This window comes from Arabidopsis lyrata, assembly GCF_000004255.2.
Source record: "Arabidopsis lyrata subsp. lyrata unplaced genomic scaffold ARALYscaffold_5, whole genome shotgun sequence".
Taxonomy (NCBI): Eukaryota; Viridiplantae; Streptophyta; class Magnoliopsida; order Brassicales; family Brassicaceae; genus Arabidopsis; species Arabidopsis lyrata.
In genome coordinates, this window is record NW_003302551.1 from 11036678 (window position 1) to 11060449 (window position 23772).

Consider the following 23772-nt stretch of genomic DNA (forward strand, 5'->3'; position numbering starts at 1 on the left):
TTTATTTATGGTTTTAATTATTAAGCATGTTCAATTTTTCTAATATTATCATAATAATATATTGGTGTTTTTAATTCTTTTCTTTGTAATATGTTTTATTTTTTTGGTCATTTTTCTATTTAACTGCTACCGCACCCGCTGGTTTACCAGTCATAAAACTCCCGCAAACGCATCCATTTTCAAACGCTAAACCGGTCGTTCAAAACACTTGGTAACGCTTGAAACCGCAACCGCCCGCTTCCGCAAACTTCCGCAACCGCAACCGCTGCGTTTAAACCAGTTAGGCCCTAAGTCGAAAGTTTGGAATACCCCGGTTTATCAAAAAAATAAAACATATTAATATCTTTATTTCTAACAATCATTTCTTAGAATTTTGTTAATAAACCATACCTAATAAACTATGATGACGCTCATAAATATCAATGTTGTTTTATTGGTTGATGTTAGTTTATCATTTATCTGTTCTAAAATTGGATTAACAACGTTTATAAGCGTCTTTTAATCGATAATTTTCTTGGAATATTGTCATAGACCAAGCATAGCCATAGTCATGCAGTTGCATTTCGTTTAGAATTAAAATTTTCTTTTTGAATCTTATTGTGTTTAAATTGAAGATATTCCTCCCGTCGCTATTAACAATTTTATCATTTTTATGTAACCTTTATTTATATAGTACTGTCGGTGCTAACGTTGGTGTTGGTTTTAAGGCCATCATAAAACTTGAACTCTCCACAGAATTTTGTTGTTGTATCTTGTCTGTCCGATTATTCTCTCACATAAACGCAAACCTTTTTAATAACACACACAATGTCGAATGAGAAGGAGGTCGTAAGTGTTCTTCAGTACCTTGACAACAAATCTATATTGATCATTGGAGCTGCCGGCTTCTTAGGAAAGAGTACTGATCTCTATCTCTCTCACTTTCTCTCTCTCTCTCTCTCTCTCTTTAGATATACAATATATTTGGCAAAAATACGTCTTAAATTTCAGAGGCGTCGACTAATTAATTAGTCATGTATTTGCTAGCTAATCCTTTCGAAATTTTTGTTCATATAACACAATTTTCAAATTATGGGTTTGTGCAAAAGTTCCAAAAAAACACTTCTAGAACTTCGCTTCTCCCCCACAAAACTTTATATATCACTTTTTACAACAACAGAAAAAAATATAGAGTACTGTTCATCAAGTCAAACTATCCAAAATTGTACAAAATTTTTTGGATGTTTTCTAAATCTTAAGTTTCTTGGAAACTCATAAACATTCTTTTTTTACAAAGGAAACTCATAAACATCTAATTGCAAATCAAAACCCTAATTACTAAAGTTATAAACTTAAACTATACACTTTAACCTTCGCTGAGGCTCACCACCGTTGGATATGGAACCTCTTTCCCTATCTTTTATTCTCTTTCTCTCTCTCTCTCTCTCATCTTTCTGTCTCCACGTTCACGTACGTTCTCACTCAGAAGCATTTTCCCTAAATGTATAAATAGGTATTTTTAAATTACAAAAACTCAAATTGTTAAAACCAATTAAATCCAAAAATGGGTTAGTTTTTATATGTAAGTAATCATATGAACTAGTTATGAGTACTAGTCTATGATGTCATCAAATAAATGTTGTGGGGGATATATAACAAAGGTTATGCAAGTCATCTTAGTTTGAGCCAAAGTACAGTATCCCATTGATGACTCAAAAACAGTTGAACCGGCCAAGATTTTGGATAGTACACTTTAAGAATATCCCATGCATGCATGTATTTGTGCATCATCGTATTAGCTATGTAAGGATATATGTACGAATGTGTCCTTGTAGTGTGTTACTTTTTTTTGCATTTGGATCTAGAGTTAGATTTCAATTTTTATCTTTTTTTTTGCTTCTCCTCTCGAGGGAAAGTTTTTTACGAGATCAGACCATATGCTACTAATTCTTATAGCGTGTATAGACAAAATATTTTAAAATATTAAATTAAATGAAATATTAATTGTTATAATCTATAAATAATTTTTATGTTAGCTTTTCAAAATTGTATGCAGTTTTTGTGGAGAAGATACTACGGGTTGCACCACAAGTTAGGAAATTATATCTTCTTATAAGAGCATCAGGCGAAAGCACCGCTACTGAGAGGTTCAACGATGAGGTTTATATCATTTCTTACTATACTTTGCGAAGTTTGATTCAATCAAAGAGTCACACATCACCCGACCATAGTAATTGAGGATTTAGCCTCTTAGTCGAGGGAAGAGATAATATTACATCTTTTTGTTTGCTACATTATTATCCTTATATACTTACCCAAAACATATATATATATATATATATATATATATATTTATTTATCTCAATTATTTGTTTTGGCAGCATACTTTGTTTGTTTATTTTTCATATAAACCAATCACCATGTATATATAAATTTGGGTTTAAGATTTTTCAGGTTAATAAACAAATAATCCACCTCATAATTATATTTATGATTTTTTCTTACAACAAAATATTGATGAAGTCAAATTTTGATGTAAATCAATTGTATGGTATTTTAAAATTTTAATTAATATTATATTTTCTGAAGCATTTTTAAAAACAAAATTTATTCAAAATGTAAATATGGTATTCATGTTATTGATATAAGCAAATTAATTCACAATGTATGTTGTCTGAAAGATGTAATTATTTTTGTCCGCAAATTAATTCACAATGTATGTTGTCTGAAGTCATCTAAACATTTAACTACTAACAAAATATGAATTTATTGTTATTCTAAAATCATATTCAAACAAAACTGCAATATTATGCTTTTTTATTATAAATTCCTGCGAAAAGCGTATATATATCAAAAATATTGTTTTTGTTGATAAACTTTATCAAACATCTTCTTATTCAAATTTTACATTTAACATTAACAACTTTTTCAAAAAATTTATAACCCATGAAATTGTTCCAAATGTCTACAGATTTTGGGAAAGGTCCTGTTCAAGGTAGTGAAGGAAAAATATGGATCAAATTTAAATCGGGAAAAATATCATTAAAATCCCCAATTTATTCAAAAGGTTGATTTAAATCATCAACTCATGACGAAACGAAATAAATATCAAACTTATGTTGACTTTCCAAATAAATATTAAACTTATGTTGACTTTCCAAATAAACACCAAACTTTCATTGACTTGGCCATATTAGGCATAACGTTAAGTGAGTTAACAGACCATGTTAATGGGATTAATCTTTTGTTAACAGACCTGCTAATTAAAAATGACAATATTCCTTCTAAACATAAAACAACGTTGTTTTGTCGTAACTGCTCAATAAAATCCCGAGTTTCAAATCATATGAAGATTTAGGGTTAGAGATTTTGCTCGATTTGGGGATCTAAGATTGACTTTAGAGATTTAATTCAATCGTTACGACAAAACGACGTCGTTTTGTTGTTATATAAAACGATGTTGTTATCAATTAACATTTATGTTAACAGTAAATTAACTCCGTTAACGAGATCTATTAACCCACTTAACGTCGTACCTAATATGGTTAGGTCAACGGAAGTTTGATATTTATTTGGAAAGTCAACATAAGTTTGATATTTATTTAGAAAGTCAATATAAGTTTGATATTTATTTAGAAAGTCAATATAAGTTTGATATTTATTTCGTTTCGTCGTGAGTTGAGGATTTAAATCAACGTTTTGAATAAGTTGGGGATTTTAACGACATTTTTCCCAATTTAAATCTTATTTTGGAGAAAATTATTATTGTGAATGGAGACATTGGCTTTGACGATTTGGGTCTTCATCATATAGACCCCTAGTTAGAACATCAGATGGTCCACCAACTTGATGCCATTATTAATTTAGCTGCAACTACTAATTTTGATGAAAGGTAAAATATTATAACATTCAATTTTTTGTTATTACTATGAAATAAATTTTGACTATATATCACCGACGCTAAAAGATGTTGTATGTAACGATTGATATGTGTAGGCCCTGTTCAAAAACGTGGACGCCTAGCCGCCGAGGCGGCCACAAAGGCGCTCAACGGTGGACCTCCGCCGCGAATAACCCAAATCGGCCGTATTAATCGCTTGCTCGAGTAAATCTCCTGTTTGGAAGCTTGGGTGAAGTTATCTTGGCTTAGTTTCTTATAAATCTATTAGATCTATAAAAGTTTGGTACATAAAGCAAAAAAAACAACTAAAAATGGTGAAAAAAAAAATATTAAGACGGCTATTAGGGTTGGATGTCGCAGGGTATAAAGAGGAAGAAGGAAAGAAAATTACGATTTTACCCTTAATTAATAGGGAAATCAAAAAAAATGTGACCAACATGCGGGTAATGCGGGTCGAACTGAGGACTTGTGGAGTTACGCAGAGGAGTTTACCACCAAAGCTAGAGTGATTTTTGAAAAATGAATGCGGTAGTTTGTATATATTATAGATTTTAATATAAAAGCCTTAAAACTAATCTCCGATTAATCCCCGTATAATCTCCGATTTTGTCGCTAGGCGCTAGGCCCACCTCGAGCGCCAGACTAGCGCCTAGCGATGTTTTGAACAAGGTGTGTAGGTCGCTTATTATTATTATTATTATTATTATTATTATTATTTTTAATGATTTAAGAAACGCTTAGTACGTAAGGAATTCTAATATTATTGTGAAACCAATATACATGTTATCAATCAATTCCGAATTTAATATTTAGCCGTCTATATAGATACTAGATAGTATCGATCGATTCTTCATTATTAAATATGGTGTCTATCATAATTTATGGAGTTCTAATAATTCAAATCCAATCAGCATCAATAAATTGGTTCATATCATTTATAGATTTTCTTACTAGAACTTAAAAAAAAAAAATCCAAACAGCATCATCGTCATATCATTTATCATAGATTTTCTATTTCAAAACTTTTTTTTTAAAAAATCATATTTGAATTTTATAACAATGTCAAACTTTAAGATATGTTAATCAATCACAGATATGATGTAGCACTAGGGATCAACACATTGGGTGCTGCCTATGCCCTAAACTTTGCCAAGAGATGTGCATAGGTATATATATATATATATATACACAAAATTGATCAAAGTCTTTGTTCATGTGTCGACAGGTATATATATATATATATACACAAAATTGACAAATAATTCTTTTTTTTTTGTTTGTTTAAGTGAGCTGACAAATACTTCGTGTGATATTAGATCGTAAATGAAGTATATACGTCCAGCAAACTTCATTTCCTTGACAACTTTCCAACACTTTCGAGACAATCTTTTAGCATTTATCGTTCATGTTCTTGTCTGTTTAAAACCGAATAGTCTAATAAATTTCAGTTTTATTTCGGCTTTTTAATTCATGATTTTAACGTCCAAATCCAAACCGAGTAAAATTTGGCACCCGTTTTCAACTTGACCAGATATTGAAAAAATATTCTAAATCAGATCTGATCCATAATTTAATTTTCTAATAACATTATTATGTATATATATAGCTTATGTATGTGGTGAAAAATCGGGATTGGTAATGGAAACGCCATACCGTATGGGTGAGACGTTAAACGGAGCCATCGGCCTAGATATCAATCAAGAGCAGAAGTTTGTTAATGAGAAACTTAGCAAGCTTCAAGCAACCGGAGCTTTGCCCGAGACCATCACACAAGCCATGAAGGATTACGGACTTAGAAGGTGATCCTTTTTTTTTTGTCACAGTAAAAAAAAAAAAAATACCGCCCTAATATAAATCACCAAGTTCATACGTACTCGTTTTATTTGTCAGATCAATAAAGGAAAAAAGAAATGATTTGTCACTTCGTGAACTGATTTAAAAAGTCAGTTTAAACGCGTCTGAATCCCATTGTATAATTGCATGATGTGTCTCTTTAATAGTTGTACTAGGTTATGAACCCACGCTACGCGTGGGTCTATTTTTAGAATTTCTAGTAAATTTTTGTGTGACTAATAATATTTGTTGAAAATTCTGAAATATATGTCTACTTATTGTGTATAGTTTAAATTCCTTGAATTTTAATTGCTTGATTAGTGTAGAGTTATTGCCATGGAAGTGGATTAGCTTAAATTAGTGATCTTAGACCTAAGGATTAGCAAATGATTGATTGTATTAGCATCATAGACTATCCTTTGACCACCCAAGTCAATAACCTTAACCCAAAGGCTTATTCATTTAGTATTTTCGTCTTTGACTTTAACCCATATGGCGCCGTTGCCGGGGATCGAACCCGGGTCACCCGCGTGACAGGCGGGAATACTTACCACTATACTACAACGGCGCCAAATTGATTAAGAGGTTTTTCTATCAATTAATATTTCCTCAAGGTCCAAAAACCACAATCTAATGGTTATCGTTTATAGCACTTAAGGGTCGAATCCACAGGGAACTAGAGATCTAATACACTAAGAATACACAAAATTTCTTAATCTAAGCAAATATAGGATTGGTTTTAAACTAACAACCTAAATGAAATGAAAACGAAAGGAACTAAAATGCAAATGAAATAAACAAACCAAAAGCAATTGACAAAGCTAAACAAGTGTCTAAGCTAAGCAATAACCCATAAACATAAAGCAATAGCAAAATAAATGAGAAAGATGCAATTTATAAAAGTCAACAAAAAGTCAACGAAAGTCAACAAAAAGTCAAAGACGAAAATACTAAATGAATAAGCCTTTGGGTTAAGGTTATTGACTTGGGTGGTCAAAGGATAGTCTATGATGCTAATACAATCAATCATTTGCTAATCCTTAGGTCTAAGATCACTAATTTAAGCTAATCCACTTCCATGGCAATAACTCTACACTAATCAAGCAATTAACATCAATTTCCATTGGCAATCACAAGACTAATATGCATTAATTTCAAGCCTAACTAACCACCTAGCACCCTAATCATCAATTTCCATTGGCTAGGAATGCTAAGCACTCAGTAAGTTCTTTCGGGAATTTCATCGAACACCTTCCGGGCATGAAACTTCCTATGATCTAGACTAGCTTAATCAAGACTAATCTAGCACTAAGAGCACCTAGAGAGTAAGGATATATTAAGACTAAGTCCTAAGCATCACAAATCATCACCTAACCACCCTAATCTACTTGACCCAAAAGCTCTAAGAAGACTACTCACTTAAAGCCATGAAAATCCAAGGAGTTGACACTAATCCTTGAAGATTTATGTTAGAAGAAGAGTATAAGAGATAGATAGAAGTTGAATCTAAAGAAATACTTATATAAAAGCAAGAATCACAAAGGTTTGAACTTGATTACAAAGAGAAATTAAGAAAACTAGGCTTAGGTAGCATAAGAAATCTAGAAATTAGGTTTAGACACATTTATAGGAAAAGAAAACGAACCGGGTCAACAAGGAACAAACCGAGTTTTGACCCGGTTTAAGTACCCAATCGACCAGGCAATCGACCAGTCAATCGACCTAGCAATCGACCAATTGGTCGACTGCTTCCTCGATTCCTTCTCGTCCGCGGGTCTGGTTTGGTCCCAATCGACCAGTCAATCGACCAACTGCTCTATTGCTTTCATCCTCCTCTTGATTCTTTGATTCTTCACTTCTTTTAACGTCATTTGCTTCTAAAACTCAATGCCCCACTCCAAGAACCTAAAAGTAAGAAATGCTATGGAAATATGCACCTAAGAACCTAAACAAGAATGCAAAATGATGAAAAACCAAGAGAAACAAAGCTTAAAAAGGAGCAAAAACACAAGATATCAAGAAACTTAGCAAGCTTCAAGCAACCGGAGCTTTGCCCGAGACCATCACACAAGCCATGAAGGATTACGGACTTAGAAGGTGATCCTTTTTTTTTTTTGTCAACAGAAGGTGATCACTATTTACACTTTAGTTTTGTTACCAAACTATTTTGAAAATAAATTTGCACAAAAAAAAAAAAAAAGTATTTTGAAAATAAACTTGAGGAGGATTATGGTTCATAACTATTATTTTCAAACGAAATTGCTAATTTGGGAGGGGGACAATAGTACACCTGAAAAACGAGTATCATATATTTTTATATATTGGCCAATGAAAAAAATTATGAACAATCTTTTTACCAGAAAGAATTTGTGAATGTTATGAAAATTTAAAATTTCGTTATATTGAAAACATATTTTATACTACCAAAAGATATCTCGAAACAATATATGTTATAAACATTAACTTAATGTCTTAAAAACTTTTTGATACTGTATGAAACTTTACGAAAACTTATTACAAATTTGAAAACTTGTAAACCTACTTTAACAAAAAAAAAATCATTGTAAAAGCTTTAAAAATATATATAAAATCTTTCGCAAATTTGCTAAAAATTATGTTTCACATTTCAAGGAACACAAGATGAAACATCGCCACCAAAATATAAAAATTTAAAACATATGACCAATATTTGTCATCTTTTTGATATTTCCGTGAAGAAAATACAATAATATGAGTTCCTAAATAAATATGAGAGCATGATATAGTATTTGAGAATATTGATTTGTTACCTCATCGTCTAATAAAATTCTAAATCTTCGGTATATCTATAATTTATTAAATAGGGCAAAGATGTACGGATGGCCAAACACATACGTGTTTACGAAAGCAATGGGGGAAATGATAGTAGGGGTAAAAAGGGAGAATATGTCGGTCGTGATAATTCGTCCTTCAATTATTACCAGCACTTTCAAAGAACCATTCCCCGGTTGGACCGAGGGCATTAGGTAAAATCCAAAAACAAAAATTAATTGGTTATTTTAAGTCTTTCATAACAATGAAGTAACGACACTTGAAAAAAAATGCAAGTAACGACTCTTTATTGTATAGGACAATTGATAGTCTAGCTGTTGGATACGGTACAGGCAAACTCACATGTTTTCTTGGTGATCTTAACGCTACATCGGATGTGGTACCTACTTTCATCTTCCTATATATATGTGAAATTTTCTGTATAATATGATAGTCACCACATAATAAAACTTCATAAATATATTAGTGAGTTGTTTTTATTTGATACATTCTACGTATTTGATGGACCAGATACCTGCGGATATGGTTGTTAATACAATGCTAGTATCAATGGCTGCTCAGGCTGGTGGACAGAAAGAGATGATTTATCATGTGGGTTCTTCGATGAAAAATCTATTTAAAAATGAGAAAATGCCGGAAATAGCATACCGGTATTTTACAACGAAACCATGGACCAACAAAGAAGGGAAGGCGGTTCGGGTCGGGAAAGTAGATGTTTTAAATTATATGCCTAGTTTCCATAGATACATGACCATTCATTATCTACTTCCTTTGAAGGTAATGTTTCTGACCATTTGCCGTGATTTAAATTTATATTTCGAATAATCAGAAATTTCCTAATTATAGATATGACTTATTGGTCTATAGGGACTTGAGTTACTAAACATGGTACTTTGTAAGTCGTTAGAGAAGAAATTGAGGGATCTCAGTAAGAAGATAAATTTTGTATTGCGGCTTGTCGATCTCTATCAGCCTTACCTCTTTTTCTATGGAATGTAAGTGTTTATTTATTATTTTTTTTTTCTTCTAATCTCAATTTGGATTGCTCCTTTTGACCTGACCCACTACAGTAACATATATGTATCATATAGATATTCGAATAACTAAATTACATATACACGCAGATTCGATGATACAAATACGGAAGAACTGCAAAAACTATTGCCAGTGACAGGAGTGGAGACCGACATTTTCTATTTTGATCCGAAGATTATCAATTGGGACGACTATTTTGTGTATACACATATTCCTGGGCTGGTTAAGTATGTCTTCAAATGATTTTATATATTATTCGTATATTTTTCTTATTCTGGCCCAAGGAATATATATGTGATTAAGTATGCTAAGCCAACGTACTTGCTTTGTTTTTTTTTTTGGCAACGACAACTGTACTTGCTAAGACCATGATATTCTCATATTCATCATTACATGTCAGTATAGGCCTGGACAAAAATATGGATCCACATACAACCGAACCGAACCGAACCGAACCAAAATTGATGGGTTCGGTTCTGGTTCTAGTGAAAATATCGATTGGATCTTGAATCAAATATCCATGGGTATCGGTTCGGTTCGGGTAGGAACCGATATCCATTCGGGTACCTGAAAAATATAGCCCATTAACCTATATTTATATAACCCAAAGTTCCAAACCCATCAAATCCTAAACCTAACTACCCAAGCCCAATAGCCCACCATAAACCTAACACAAAGTCTCTCTTAGCCTCTTATATATTCCTATCTGCACCCAAACCTAAAAACCCTACTTTGTTCTCTCTTTCTCAAAGACAAAGAGCAGACAAAAACTCTCTCTTGTGTTTTGTGGTATCTTTAAAACTTTGAATATCTTTTGACCTAATACTTTCCAAGTTTCAACTATTTTTTGGATTTGTAATGGTATAATGACTAATATGTGATGTTGTATTATATACTTACATAATTGCATTTGAATATTGCATTATGATTCTATTATTATTTTCGGTTTAAAAAATACCCGAAACAATTTGGTTCCTACTCGGTTCCAAAATTTACTACCCAAACCGAACCGAACCGAATAGGAACCGAACTGAACCGATTTTGATTTGGTTCCAATATGGTTCCTAAATCTCAGAACGAAAATATTAGGAACCGAATGGTTCGGTTCTAGAAGCGAACCGAATACCCAAACGCGTATATACTATTTGTTCTTCATATAATAATGAGTACAATATACAGTAAAACTTCTATAAATTAATACTCAATAAATTAATAATCTCTATAAATTAATAAATTCTCTGGATCCCGAGTTGGGACTAATGTAAAAAATGACTTAAGTCGATAAATTAATAAAATAATAATTTTTTTGAAATTCTTATGTAAACATATGGTCTCATCAATATCATAAATTAATAATTGTATAAACTTCAATTCGTAATATCTTTATATATATTATAATGTAAAATATTTAGTGAATTATGACTCTGCTATTATTTTTCTTTTAATTTACACTAATTTTTGGTATAGTTTATTTTTAACATTTTTACTACATCAAAAACTTTTTTTGTTGTTATCTAGACATAATAATTTTTTATTCTTTGTAACTGGTTTAGAAAATAATGATTATAAAGCAATTTCAGAAAAAAAGCTTTTTTAAATTACAAAATTAGCCGAAACTCTCTATAAATTAATACTTTTATAAATTAATAGAATTTCACGGTCCCAACACTATTAATTTATAGAGGTTTTAGTGTAGTAAACATTTCTTAGCTACCTTCTACTTCAATGATAACTTTTTTTTTTTTTTTTTTTATCTCAATATTAATTTATCGCAACCTCTAGCTCGAAAATGTCCATCTTGCTTGCAAGTTAATTGTGTTGAATGCGACTAATTATTGTTAGAAATCTGCTAGCTATTATATGATGTGTTAGTATATTTACCATTTTTGACTATACTTCTCATTGTGAAATCAATGTTTTATCGAGTCTTTTTAATAGTTATTTTGTCGTTTCAGGTAAAAAGTGTTTAGACTAAGATTGAAGTTTTATTTTATGCAAACCGGATAAAAAACAAGGAAAATAAGGAAATCGATCACTTGTTAGACAACACATTTTTGTTTTCCAGATTTCAGCTGTCAGATTCAAGTTTCGGAGAGACTCTAACCCTACATCTTTTGAAAAAAAGATGTTGTTATGCAATTTTGTTCATTGGTGTGTTTAATTATTCTTTCAAGCTTACGAAGAGATGAACATACTAAATGATGTATAGAACAAATAGAAGTCGAAGGCCTTGATTCGTAGAGAAACTTTTTGCAGCAAAATTCATTTAATGTAACCTTTGTTCACATAAATTTGATCCCATTTTGTTTTCGAGTCTCTGCCTTGCCGTAGGAGACTCTACTTCTCCTTTTTCCGGTAAAGCTTTCAAGAAGGTGATTCGTCCCTTTGTTTCGGCATCTCTTTACCTATATCATTAAATCCTCTTTGAGACGTGGCTTTTTAGACTTCAGTCCTTATCTGAGCCATCGGAGATGCTGAGGAAGCTGATGCAGATAAGACGGTGGAGTTCAGAGATAGGTGGAGAAAGCCGGTTGAGTTTTATAAGCAGTGGCCCTCTCTTCGAGTGATTGGTGTGGAAGTCGAAACTAACACAATCGAGATTTGTCTAGAGTTTTAATTTAGGGATACGATAAATGTGAATTCTCAAAGAACAACAGAAACAATTGTAACCAAAGATGGTGTTCTTGATCTTATTGATGAAAAAAGTAGTTTTGATCGTACAAGAGTTTGATCGCAAAAGAAAAGATGTTTGTGCTATGAGAGCTTTGCGTAGTGTAAATTCTAGAGCGATATTGCTTGCCTTCTGCTAGAGCCTTGAATCTCTTTATATAGGGGTGATAAACCGCCTCTCCAGCGATATTCTCGGAAGATTTCCATTTATCTTGAAGTCGGCTCAGAATATCGCGGATTAGGATAGTTTCCTTATTTTTTGGGGGTTTTCGGAAGGTTTCCTGATTTGAGTTGATCTTTCGAGATTCTCCCCTATCATTTCCGGGTCTATCGGAAATGATCCTTCGGAAATGACGCCGTGCTTGGAAATGATACTTTGAAGATGAATATTTACCAAGTCTTTGCCTCGGGTGATGATGAAGACTTCGCCTCGGAGAACTTGTGCAATCGGCTCGGGTATACAGGAGAGACTAGCTCGGGTACCCCGAGCTGTCTTGTTCGAGTACCCCGAGGCGATGGGCTCGGGCACTCCGAGACGATTGGGCTCGGGTATCCCTAATGTCGTGTCCGGGTACTTCCGAGGCGATGGGCTCGGGTATCCCTAGGTTGATTAGGTGGATAACCCCGGGTGGATGATGCGATATCCCGAGGTGATCTCTGTAAAACTCCCGAGGTGTTCTAAGTCTGGCTCGGCGCCAAAGGATGGAATCCGACCCCAACAATTGGTGGTCTTGTGCATTGTGTGCTCCTTTGGTTTATTTTCTTAGTTTTATGAGAAGTCTTTTTTAGTTTTTATGACGTTAGTGTTTGTCTTTATAAAGAAAACTTACACGATTATAACTCTCGACCTCTCCAAATAATTTAGTTGTCCTATTATTTTCTTACTTAAAACGCATACAATGTGGACTAAGGAGATCGTAAGTGTTCTTCAGTATCTTGACAACAAATCTATATTGGTGATCGGAGCTACTGACTTGGCCCACACAGCTGTGGTCCAGTGGTAGTTGAAAATTGGGGAAAGGTTGGAAGGAACTAACCCAGGTTCGATCTACGCTGGAAACAAAAAAACACATTTGTGTGGAAGTCTGAGCTTGGGCCAAAAAGCTCAAGCAGTTTACCTGGTAGTCCAGTAACAGGCGATCTGGTTACCCCCTATCATTAGTCGGAAAGTATTCCAAACTCGGGTCAGACCGTCAGACAGTGTGGTGGCCGGGGAGTAGTCCACTCTGAAGCACTTCGGTGCGTTTCTACCGGGACTAGTCGAATCAGCCGATAGGATTTATCAAAAAAAAACTACTGACTTCTTAGGAAAGAGTATTGATCTATATCTCTATGTCTAATTGTCTTTAGATATATTGGCAATAACGCTTCTATAAATTTTGTAACGTCCATTAATTAGTTTTTTTTTTTTTTACAAGGGGTATTTGCTAATTAACAAATCCTTTGAATTGATTTTGGTCATATTTATTAAATAAGTAACACGTTTATTTATTAGGAAAGTACCACTGAGTTGATAAATTAACATTTGTGGATACAGTTTGCTACGTACAATTATCGGAAATTTTGTAAAATTAATTACATGCATGCATGTATTTTTGTAGATCATCGGATTAGTAATGTATATTAGAGACCTATAATGTAAACATATTATATAGGTCGTAAATGTACAAATGTGTCCTTGTAGCGTGTTATTTTTGTTGTCGATTGGATTTAGATCATTTAAAAAAAATTCACCTCTCGGGTTAATTTTAATAGTAGGAAATACTGTAACTGCGTGTGGAGTCAATTTCATTCAGAAAAAAAGAGAATCAATTTCATAAAGAGGATGAAAGCAATATCAACATCGAAGCAGCTGGATCGACATGTGTTCAAAAATAAAATAAAAACTTTTTTGTTTATCAAGAAGATATACATTAAACTTCAAATAAATATTGTTTTTTTTTTCTTTTGAAATTTGTAATAAGTATTGTTAGTCGTTCTTAACTCTTATGTTAGCTTTCTTTTAACTTGAATGCAGTTTTTGTGGAGAAGATACTAAGGTTGCACCAAACTTGAGGAAACTATATCTTCTTCTTAGAGCATCAGACGAAAAATCTGCTACTGAGAGGTTCAACAAAGAGGTTTAATATCCACTTTTTACTACAATTTGCTAATTACTTTGATTAACTAGACCAAACACCTTGTTATTCAAAATTAAATATTGCTAGAAATATTTTAAAATTGTAATGTACCTACATTTAAATAATATTGCTTCAGTATGAATATTGAAAATGGCCTCCAAATGTGGTTAGCATCTAGGATATGAAACCAAGTTTTTATGTTAGCATTTTAGATTAAAAACTCTTTATCTAAACGATGCACTTGTTGTAAAACAGTCATTTTTACTTTTGAATATAATTTAACATTAGATTCAAAAAAAAAAAAAAGAATATTGAAAATGATACTTCGAGTTTTTAGGAGCTTATGTCCAAATATTGTAAATAAATATACTGAGATTTACCTAAAATGACTCTAAACTTAGCTAAAATAACTCAAATGATACACGGTTTATTTGGTTTACTAGACTAACCCATATTTTTGGTAAAAAGTCTAATTAACCTTCTTGAGTAACATTAATAACAATTATGCCATTATATTTTAAATAAAACAAAAAAAAAGAAACAAAACTAATATGTAAATAAAGAAAATTTTAAACGTGGCAAGAAGGCCATAATGTGTTACAAAGCCCATTTATGACAAATAGAGAAGAGAAAAATATCCAGCCGACGAACTCGTTTCCAGAAAAATTTCCGGCCGAACGACATTTAGGGGGTGTTATTGGTTTATGATTTAAATAGAGTTTTAATGACTTTAATTGTTATGTAGAATCTATTTTTATTCGATCAAGATTTTGTTAAACTCTCTTAAAATTTGGTGTTATTAGTTTGTGACTTGTAAAAAATCATTTAAAATCCTAATGAATATGGTGTTATTGGATTAAGAGTTTTATAAAGTCATTAAAAATTTTGTGTTATTCAACTAAAACAAAATAATCTATGATTGTTAATGACTTATTGTAGTAATATCCACTTTTTACTACAATTTGCTAATTACTTTGATTAACTAGACCAAACACCTTGTTATTCAAAATTAAATATTGCTAGAAATATTTTAAAATTGTAATGTACCTACATTTAAATAATATTGCTTCAGTATGAATATTGAAAATGATACTTCGAGTTTTTAGGAGCTTATGTCCAAATATTGTAAATAAATATAAGTATCGATCTTAGAGCGATGCTAATTAATAGAAATGTTATAACCTTGAATTGTTCCAAATGTCTGTAGATTTTGGGAAAGGACTTGTTTTGAGGTGGTGAAGAAAAAGTATGTGATCACTAATGTGAATGGAGACATTTTCCTTGATGATTTGGGCCTTCATCATCAAGACTCCGAGTTGGAACATCAGATGGTCCACCAAGTAAATTAATACTATTATAACCAAATTTTATTCTTATCAAAATTTAAGAAAAGAAAAAATAAATTATAAGTGAAATTTCTAACAATGTGAAACTTAAAAAATGTTAAATTAATCACATATGTACCACTTGGGATCAACACATTGGGATCTACCAAAGCCCCGAATTTTGCCAAGAGATATCCTAAAGTTTAAGTCTTTGTTCATGTTTCCACATGTATACACACATACTCACACAAAATTGACAAATAATTAATTTTCTTGAAAAAACTTAGCCAGCTTCAAGCCACCGGAGCCTTGACCGAGACCATCACACAAGCTATGAAGGATTTCGGACTCACTAGGTGATCCCTAGTTACATTTTAGTGTTGCTATCTACTTCATCTATTAAAATTCATAATTTCTTGAATATAAAATAGGGCAAAAATGTACGGATGGCCAAACACATACGTGTTCACGAAAGCAATGGAAGAAATGTTGGTAGGTGCAAAAAGGTAAAATATGTCGGTGGTGATAATTCGTCCTTCGACTATTACCAGCACTTTCAAAGAACCATTCTCAGGTTGGACCGAGAAAATCAGGTAAAATATGAAAAAAAAAAATTAACTGACTAATATCAAATTATTAACTAGTGAAGTACCAACACTTTAATTTATATATAGGACTGTGGATAGTGTAGTTGTTGGGTATGGTACAGCAAAACTCACATGTTTCCTTGGTGATCTTAACGCTATTTCAGATGTCGTATCTACTTTCATCTTTCTACATACACATTTGTGATTTTCTGTATAAGATTATAGTGTCCGCATAGAGAAACTGCATAAATATATTATTGAATTGTTTTATAATAATTTGATGGACTAGATTCTTGCAGACATGGTAGTCAATGCGATGCTAGTATCAATGGCTGTTCGGGCTGGTAGACAGAAAGAGATGATTTATCATGTGAGTTCTTTAATGAAAAATCTATTAAAATGAGATAATGCCGGAGATAGCATACATGTATTTCTCAAACAAACCATGGACCAACAAAGAAAGGATGGTGATTCGGGTCAATGATATAAAGGTTTTGAGTTCTATGCCTAGTTTTCATAGGTACATGACCATTCATTACTTACTTCCTTTGAAGGTAGTATTTCGAACCATTTGTCATGTGGTGAACTTATATTTTAAGACAAGGGTCCAGGAGATGGGACTAGCAAAAGGGTAAACTGGACATGGTTAGAGTTATTACGGATCCTAAAGAGGAAGCAAAATTCACTGTTAGCAAGCTATTACTTGGTTTGCACAAAAAAAAAAAAAAAAAAAAAAAAAGCAAGCTATTACTTGGAGAATTGTGGCTAAAAGCAAGCAGAGTTCCGTACGAAAAGGACTATGATGATATTGTCCTCTTATGCTAATTTATTATGTATGAGTTAACGTACTTAACAAAAAAGTATCTGCCAAATTCTCTATTATTCGTCTATTATTCCTCTACCTCTAAACTACCAAAAAATAAAATCTATAATATAGATAGTTAATGGGATAATAAGAAGTTTAGATCTCAGTCAGTTGGTAACAATACCAATATACCATGTGCTACATATTTCAAATCTAAAGAAAAGAAAATTATCTAATGTGTCGTCATAATGCTGTTCAAATCAAAACTAAATTATTATCTTACTAATTAAAATGGTCAACTAATCAACAAAAAAAATATTGAACAGTTTGACATATTGCTAATAAATTAAATCATTTTAGTATGGTATATAATCTATTAGTATTTAATTTTGAAGATATTTTATAGCCTATATAAATCTCACTTAAGTTCCAAAAAAACATAGAACAAGAAAAATGGTTGTTTATGTCGATAAAAACTTTTCACCAGCTTGTTTACTGGTTTTACTTCTTTTTGTTGTCTCATCATATGCAAAGTTTAGTACCATGGTTACAACAGATGAGATCCGCACCTTATGCACCAAAGCAGGTGTCAAATCTTCATTGTGTTTTGAGGTTCTAAAAGCAACTCCTGAAATTGCTAAACTAGATTTTTCTGGTCTCGCCAAATATTTGATTAATTATCATGCTCAAAATATTTCGGATACGCTGAAGCAATTTAAATTATCAGGAGGCTATATACCGGATATTGATTCTGAATATCGCTTATGTAAAGAATTATATAAAGATGCTCTCGACAAATGTCCTTATGCCCTCAAATATTTGGCTGCCAAAGACTATTACAACTTCAAATTTATGGTAGCTCAAACGATGGGAGATATGAATAATTGTATTTATGATGAGTTGTCAACAATGAAGCCAGTACCACAATTTTTTATAACGAAAACTAATGATATTCAAGAAATTGGTTACTTTATCATAGTATTTGTCGATTGTTTCATACTAAATGAACCAATAGACTGTGGTAATTCTCGCGATCTATAATTATAATAATATTTAGTATGGTTCTTGTCTTTATCCCTAAAAAAGTAATAAAGATGTATGATTTTATCCCTAAAAAAGTAATAAAGATGTATGATTTTATCCTTCACATTTATGTTTCGAAAATAGCAAATGCACCCTACGATAATCAATCCTAGGGCTAGTTCAAATCTAGTTAGATTCTCAAACCATTTTGCTACTTTAACATTTTGACAGTATCGTCAATTTTATTCATGCATAATGTTTTTTCTTTATTCTAAAACATGAATACGCACAGTTATTAGTAATAATAAGATATCAATATTACACTAGCTATTACTGTCACAACCAACTAGCGGCAGAGATCATAATTAATAAACTATGAGATAAGGAATCACACAAATTAAAACATTGAAAGCATGAAAACAAGAGTAGAGATTCTAGTATCTAAAAGCATCACAATCATGGTTACGTGTTGAAATCTATGAGTACGCTCCCGCGTGTACAACGTTGTTGTGATGGTCGTTTTTGTTTAGGGATTTTTAAGTCTCGTACTTGTATTATATTGTGTGCTTAATTAAACTTCGTTTTCTTTAACATATTTCCGTGTATGTTGTGCAAGATGCAAAACATCTCTTTACGTAATTAAGTTTCCTTTCAATCTCATGTCATTAAGCTTTTTCAAAATGTGAACGTATTGAAGATTCTTTAAATCCTTTAACAAAGGGAAAAAGATTCCTTAAAACAAAACAGGTTGGAACAATAAAAAAGATTGACAAAAAAATTCCAATATTGGTTTTAACAAGTGGTAATACTTCATATATAGTAGAGGAAAGGTTGGTCATGACCATCGAGAAACATGTAGACCAGGCCATGTGATGTAATTTGAAGATGCTAATTCGTTCGTATTCAACATATTAACAATGAGCAGGGGATTTTTTTTGGGCATGTATAGGTTGGACAGAGCATCTGAGGTGTTACGTTGAGTAGCAGACATGAATTTGACGTAACGAAAAGAAGGACAAGAAAATGTGAGATAGTGATTAATCATAGCAACTCTGATTGTAACGCTCCGACCACCACGCCTCTTTTAATGGGCCTCACGTCCTCTTTCGGGTCCGTGGGCCATCCGTATCTGATACGTACGTGAGACTTTAAAACTTGGTTATCGAAGCTACACTATAAGAATATTGGCTTTTAATAGCACAATACTATAGCGTTTTGTTCACAAATGCTATTATAAGTTATAGGACGAGTTTAAGATAGCGTTTGTAGTTTTGGAAACGCTATTAATACTCTTAACAGATAAAAATATAAACATGCGCCTAATAATTTGGGTTTCTAAGTATTTATAGCATAGTTTTTAATAGCAGAATTATCAGGAAACGCTATTAAAAGTGAACCGGGAAAACCTAAAAATAATTGGCCTTGAACCGAAACTAAATTTCCTTTTCCCTCTGAAAGTCTCGATATTTTCTTAAGTATAGCTCAGAGAACTCAAAACAAGCTCTCTTACATTGTCTCGCTCGATTCACTCTCTCACTCTCTCACTCGATTCAATCTCTCACTCGATTCAAGCTCTCTTACAATCTCTCATATCATTCGATTCAAGCTCTTTGTGTTTACGGGATCTACTCGATTGGTGTTGCATCTCTCTAACTATAAACGGTACTTGTGTGAAATTTCGTCTCGATTTAGGGTTTTTAAAAGTTGTAATTGATTCCAGTCGATTATTACCTTTGTTTGCAGGAAGATTTCGGCTTATTTTGTCACGGTCAAAGGTATGTTAGATTGTTAGGGTTTCAATTTGGGTTTCAAATTAGGATTTCGATTTGGGGATAATCGATCTGGGGATAATTGGGGTTTTCAATTTGGTTATTATTCTGTTTCTTTCTATTTGCAGAGAGCTTACTATACAATCTCCTGTTTTCAGGACTCTCATCGATGAAGTTCTTCTCCGATCAAAACCTCTCTTACGCTGATATTCTTCTCCCTCACGAAGTAAGTTTCGCTCCCAATTTTCTTCACTGATCTTCTTCACCGTCTAATCTCGTAGTTCTGACTAAAATCGCTGATTTTCTTCACCGTCTAATCTCGTAGTTCTGACTGAAATCGAAGCTCGTTGTTTCAGGCTCGTGCTAGAATCGAAGTCTCTGTTCTTAATCTCGTACCTAATTCGAGATGTTCTGGGTTTTTGAAAATTTGGGGAATAAAATTGAAAATTCTCGTTGGAACAGATCAATAGGAAGAGAAGCAATAGCTGTATAAACCAAGGGATACTCACAGATGTTTCATATATCTTCCTCTCTACTTCATTTACTAAGAGTTTTCAATTTGGGTTTCAAATTGGGATTTCGATTTGGGGATAATCGATTTGGGGATGATTGGGGTTTTCAATTTGGTTCTTATTCTGTTTCTTTCTATTTGCAGAGCCAGTGTGGGTGGCTTGAGCTCTAGGTACAAAAACAGTGTGGCTTGAGCTCTGAGTTGCTGAAAATTCTTGAAGGTAGTTTCTGCTCCATTTCTTACTCATATGATTTTTATATTTATCTGAGAAGTTGAGAATGTCCTGTATTCTAACCATTATATTTTCCTCTTAAATGTGTCTGCCTAGATCCCTACAGGAAAGTTTCAGGTGAGATATTGGCGAAATTATACAACTTTCTTTAACCGAGATACTGTTTTGCATGTTTTTAACAATATGCTCTCCAACAGGTTGAGGAGATTTACAACTTTTCGCAAGATGACCTCTTAACTGAGGATATATATATATATATACTAGACACCCATGCTGAAGTTTTTGTCTGGGTTGGTCAATGTGTGGATCCCAAGGAAAAGCAAACTGTATTTGAGATTGGCCGAGTAACTATTTCCTTATCAACTTTGCTTCTCGTTTTGATTCTCTCTCATTATTGTACTATTTGTTCATCAAGACAGTTTATGGGCAGGAATACATAGATCTTGCTGGATCCTTGGAAGGCTTGTCTCCTAATGTTCCACTCTACAAAATGAATGAAGGGAACGAGCCATGCTTCTTCACCACTTACTTTTGTTGGGATCCACTAAAGCAATCATAAGTTTTCTTGTCCTTGATATATGTTTTGTTTCATCTTCTTCGGTGAGTGCCATGAAAATGTGTCTGCTTTCCATGAAGGTGCTAGTCAGGGACTTAGTGTTGAAGAGGGATTTAGATAGTATAACTCTCTGCGTGTACCTCGCGGATTTTCCTTTGCACTTACCTTTCTTCAATGTTTTAAAACTGTGATATAGGCACAAGGAAACTCATTCCAGAAAAAGGCAGCGTTGTTATTTGGCACTCACCACGTTGTGGAGGTATTACACCTCTGCATTTTCAGTTTTGTTAATTAGGACAATGGAACAAACCCCCTTATTACTTTCCGGCTACTTTGGTTCATGATATTTGTCCTTTCGCTGCTGCAGGATAAGTCTAACGGTGGAAACCAAGGACCAAGGCAAAGGGCTGAAGCACTAGCTGCCTTAAATTCTGCTTCAACAACTTACCACGTGCGAAAGAGTGGAAACCAAGTTCAGAAATTCAGACCATTGATGATGCATTAGGTAGTCTTGTGGCTTGGCCTAGTGATAAACTTTTTTTATGTGATGATGTTTGAAAAAACTTGTTGTGGTAGTAGAGAACCTTAGTGTGTGGATGTTGCCTTAGTAGAGAAACCTGTTGTGTTGACTTTTATGTTATGTTTGGATTAATGTTATGTTTGGATTTTATGGAGTATTCATATTCTAAAATGGGGTATTCAAAAACAGGTTATCAAATTGTGTACCAATAATAACGAAAAATCGTTTATATCTAACGCTATTATTATTCAAAACAATAACATTTATAAAACGCTATTAAAGATAATACAATAATAGCAGGACATAAAACCGCTATAAAAAGTGGCGGAGCTATTATAGCGTGCGATGATATAGCGTTTGGTAAAACGCTATGGTATCTATCAATAGCGTTTTTCGACCGCTACGAAAAGCCAATATTCTTGTAGTGCTACAAATCACCACATGATCTTTCCCTGTGTTTTGTCCTCACTCACACAGTTCCGACAATAGCTTCCGGAAGGTCACCTATCCTGAAATTGTTCCATCTGAAGCACCCTTAACTGTAGAGTTCTCTCAGGACAGTTGACCAAAAAGATAAGTGCCTTTTGATGACATAGGTGGCCAAATTAATTCTTTTAGACTTCTCCCCATGCACCACCATATTCCTGAAACCAGAGTGCTACAATTCACCCCCACTAATAGATCGCAATGTCCTTGTTGCGGACCAAGTCCGTCACCTCGACGGTGTAAGCCCTCTTGACTCTACAGTCGCCTGGGTTTGGCTCAGATACCATTTATAAAGCCCCGACTATCATCTCTTTTAATGGGCCACACGTCCTCTTTCAGCCCGTAAGCCCACCATCTTCCGACGGTCGGTACGCTATGTCCGAGAACCTTTAAAGAGTTGTTACCGACCCTACAAATCACCACATAATCTTTCCTTGTATTTTGTCCTCACTCACACAGTTCCGACAAACACTTATCGGAAGGTCACCATCCTGAAATTGCTCCAGCTCAAGCACCCTTAACTGTGGAGTTCTCTCAGGACAGTCGACCGAAAAGATAAGTGCCCTTTGGTGACATAGGTGGCCAAATCAATTATTTTAAATCTATGCGCATGTACCACCATATTCCTGAAACCGGAGTGTTACACTGATATCATATAGAACTATCCTCATAGTTTAGAAGCTCTTCTATTTTTTGTTTAAAATATGTAATTTAAATTATGTAATAGGACAACGGTATTTAGAAGCTCTTACATAGACCTATATATAGAGATGAGAGTTTACAAATATCAGAAATGAAGAATAATGTATGGTTTCAAGATTTAGAGTTCAAGAAAATAATGCTGCTATTAATTTCTCTCATAAGCTCATGTCACTAATACGTTTACAAAAGGATGTGGGAGGGGCATAGGACTAATTCTTGAAGAAAGGGTGTCCCGTAGGTAGGGTTCTCCCAGATTTTTAAAAGGCCCCGAAGCAATGGGCCTATACCCGCGTGACCAAAGAGATAAAGCTGAGCAATTCTGCGTTTTAGGGAGAATTGTAACAACCCTCTCCCACAATTGTGGGTTTTTTTGTTTTAACATTAGGATTAAGTCCATGTGATTGGTAAGCCACAAAAACGTCAAGGCCTAGTCATTGTTGACACATGTATATGTAAATATGTAAGCATCTCTCTCTCCGTTAAGATAAGTAAACCCTTGCCGCTTTTGCCGAGAGAAATAAATAAAGAGAAATAATTTTCATGAGTCTTTGCTATCGCCGTTATCGTCTTGTTCATGTCTCTTTCACCACTAATCGTGTTGTGTTTTCTCAGCGACCACGTTGCCTTGGTCGGCGAATAAGACAAGTATGGGAAGAAATTGGTTGTGACGGAGACATTGGAAACGGAGATGGAGGAGACATCACATATGTTAACCGTTCAACCCTGGAACCAATGGCAATGGAGATGAGATCATTCCACAATGCCGGCAAAGCACTGATGAGTCTATTTTGTAGCCTAGTAGAGATGGTGGTATGGAGATCAGTTGAAGGGAAGAAAAAGAAGCAAGAAGCAAGAAGAAGGGAAAAGTGGAAAGGAGGGAAAGACCAAGTTTCAAAGAAGGGTGTTT

The 23772-nt window shown here is 33.5% G+C and overlaps 1 protein-coding gene, 2 long non-coding RNA genes, 1 other non-coding gene and 2 pseudogenes across 9 annotated transcripts; 5 read left to right on the forward strand and 1 right to left on the reverse strand.

Moving 5' to 3' along the window:
• The first annotated feature begins 720 nt into the window (after positions 1-720).
• LOC9311730 lies at positions 721-9958 on the forward strand (annotated as a pseudogene).
• Positions 6210-6281, reverse strand: TRNAD-GUC. Its single transcript has one exon. It is a non-coding gene; the product is annotated as a tRNA-Asp (tRNA).
• Positions 9959-13128: 3170 nt separating the features above from the next.
• LOC9311731 lies at positions 13129-16466 on the forward strand (annotated as a pseudogene).
• A 1053-nt stretch (positions 16467-17519) lies between these two features.
• Positions 17520-18334, forward strand: LOC9311732. The gene has a single exon (XM_002875618.2). It carries the CDS (start codon positions 17520-17522, stop codon positions 18105-18107), a length of 588 nt encoding a protein of 195 aa, XP_002875664.1. The 3' UTR covers positions 18108-18334.
• Positions 18335-19295: 961 nt separating this feature from the next.
• LOC9311733 lies at positions 19296-21143 on the forward strand. 6 transcript variants are annotated; one of them, XR_002331689.1, is made up of 5 exons: positions 19296-19751; positions 19833-19864; positions 19987-20084; positions 20184-20589; positions 21102-21143. It is a non-coding gene; the product is annotated as an uncharacterized LOC9311733 (long non-coding RNA). The 6 variants fall into 6 exon arrangements; XR_002331692.1 differs by having other exon boundaries at positions 20202-20589; positions 21063-21138; XR_002331690.1 differs by having other exon boundaries at positions 20017-20084; positions 21063-21138.
• A 64-nt stretch (positions 21144-21207) lies between these two features.
• Positions 21208-21870, forward strand: LOC110228688. Its single transcript, XR_002332157.1, has 2 exons — positions 21208-21416; positions 21525-21870. It is a non-coding gene; the product is annotated as an uncharacterized LOC110228688 (long non-coding RNA).
• Positions 21871-23772: the final 1902 nt, after the last annotated feature.

Excerpts from the sequence above, each read along its gene's own strand:
- LOC9311732 (XM_002875618.2), top strand. The coding sequence starts at position 17,520 with ATGGTTGTTTATGTCGATAAAAACTTTTCACCAGCTTGTTTACTGGTT.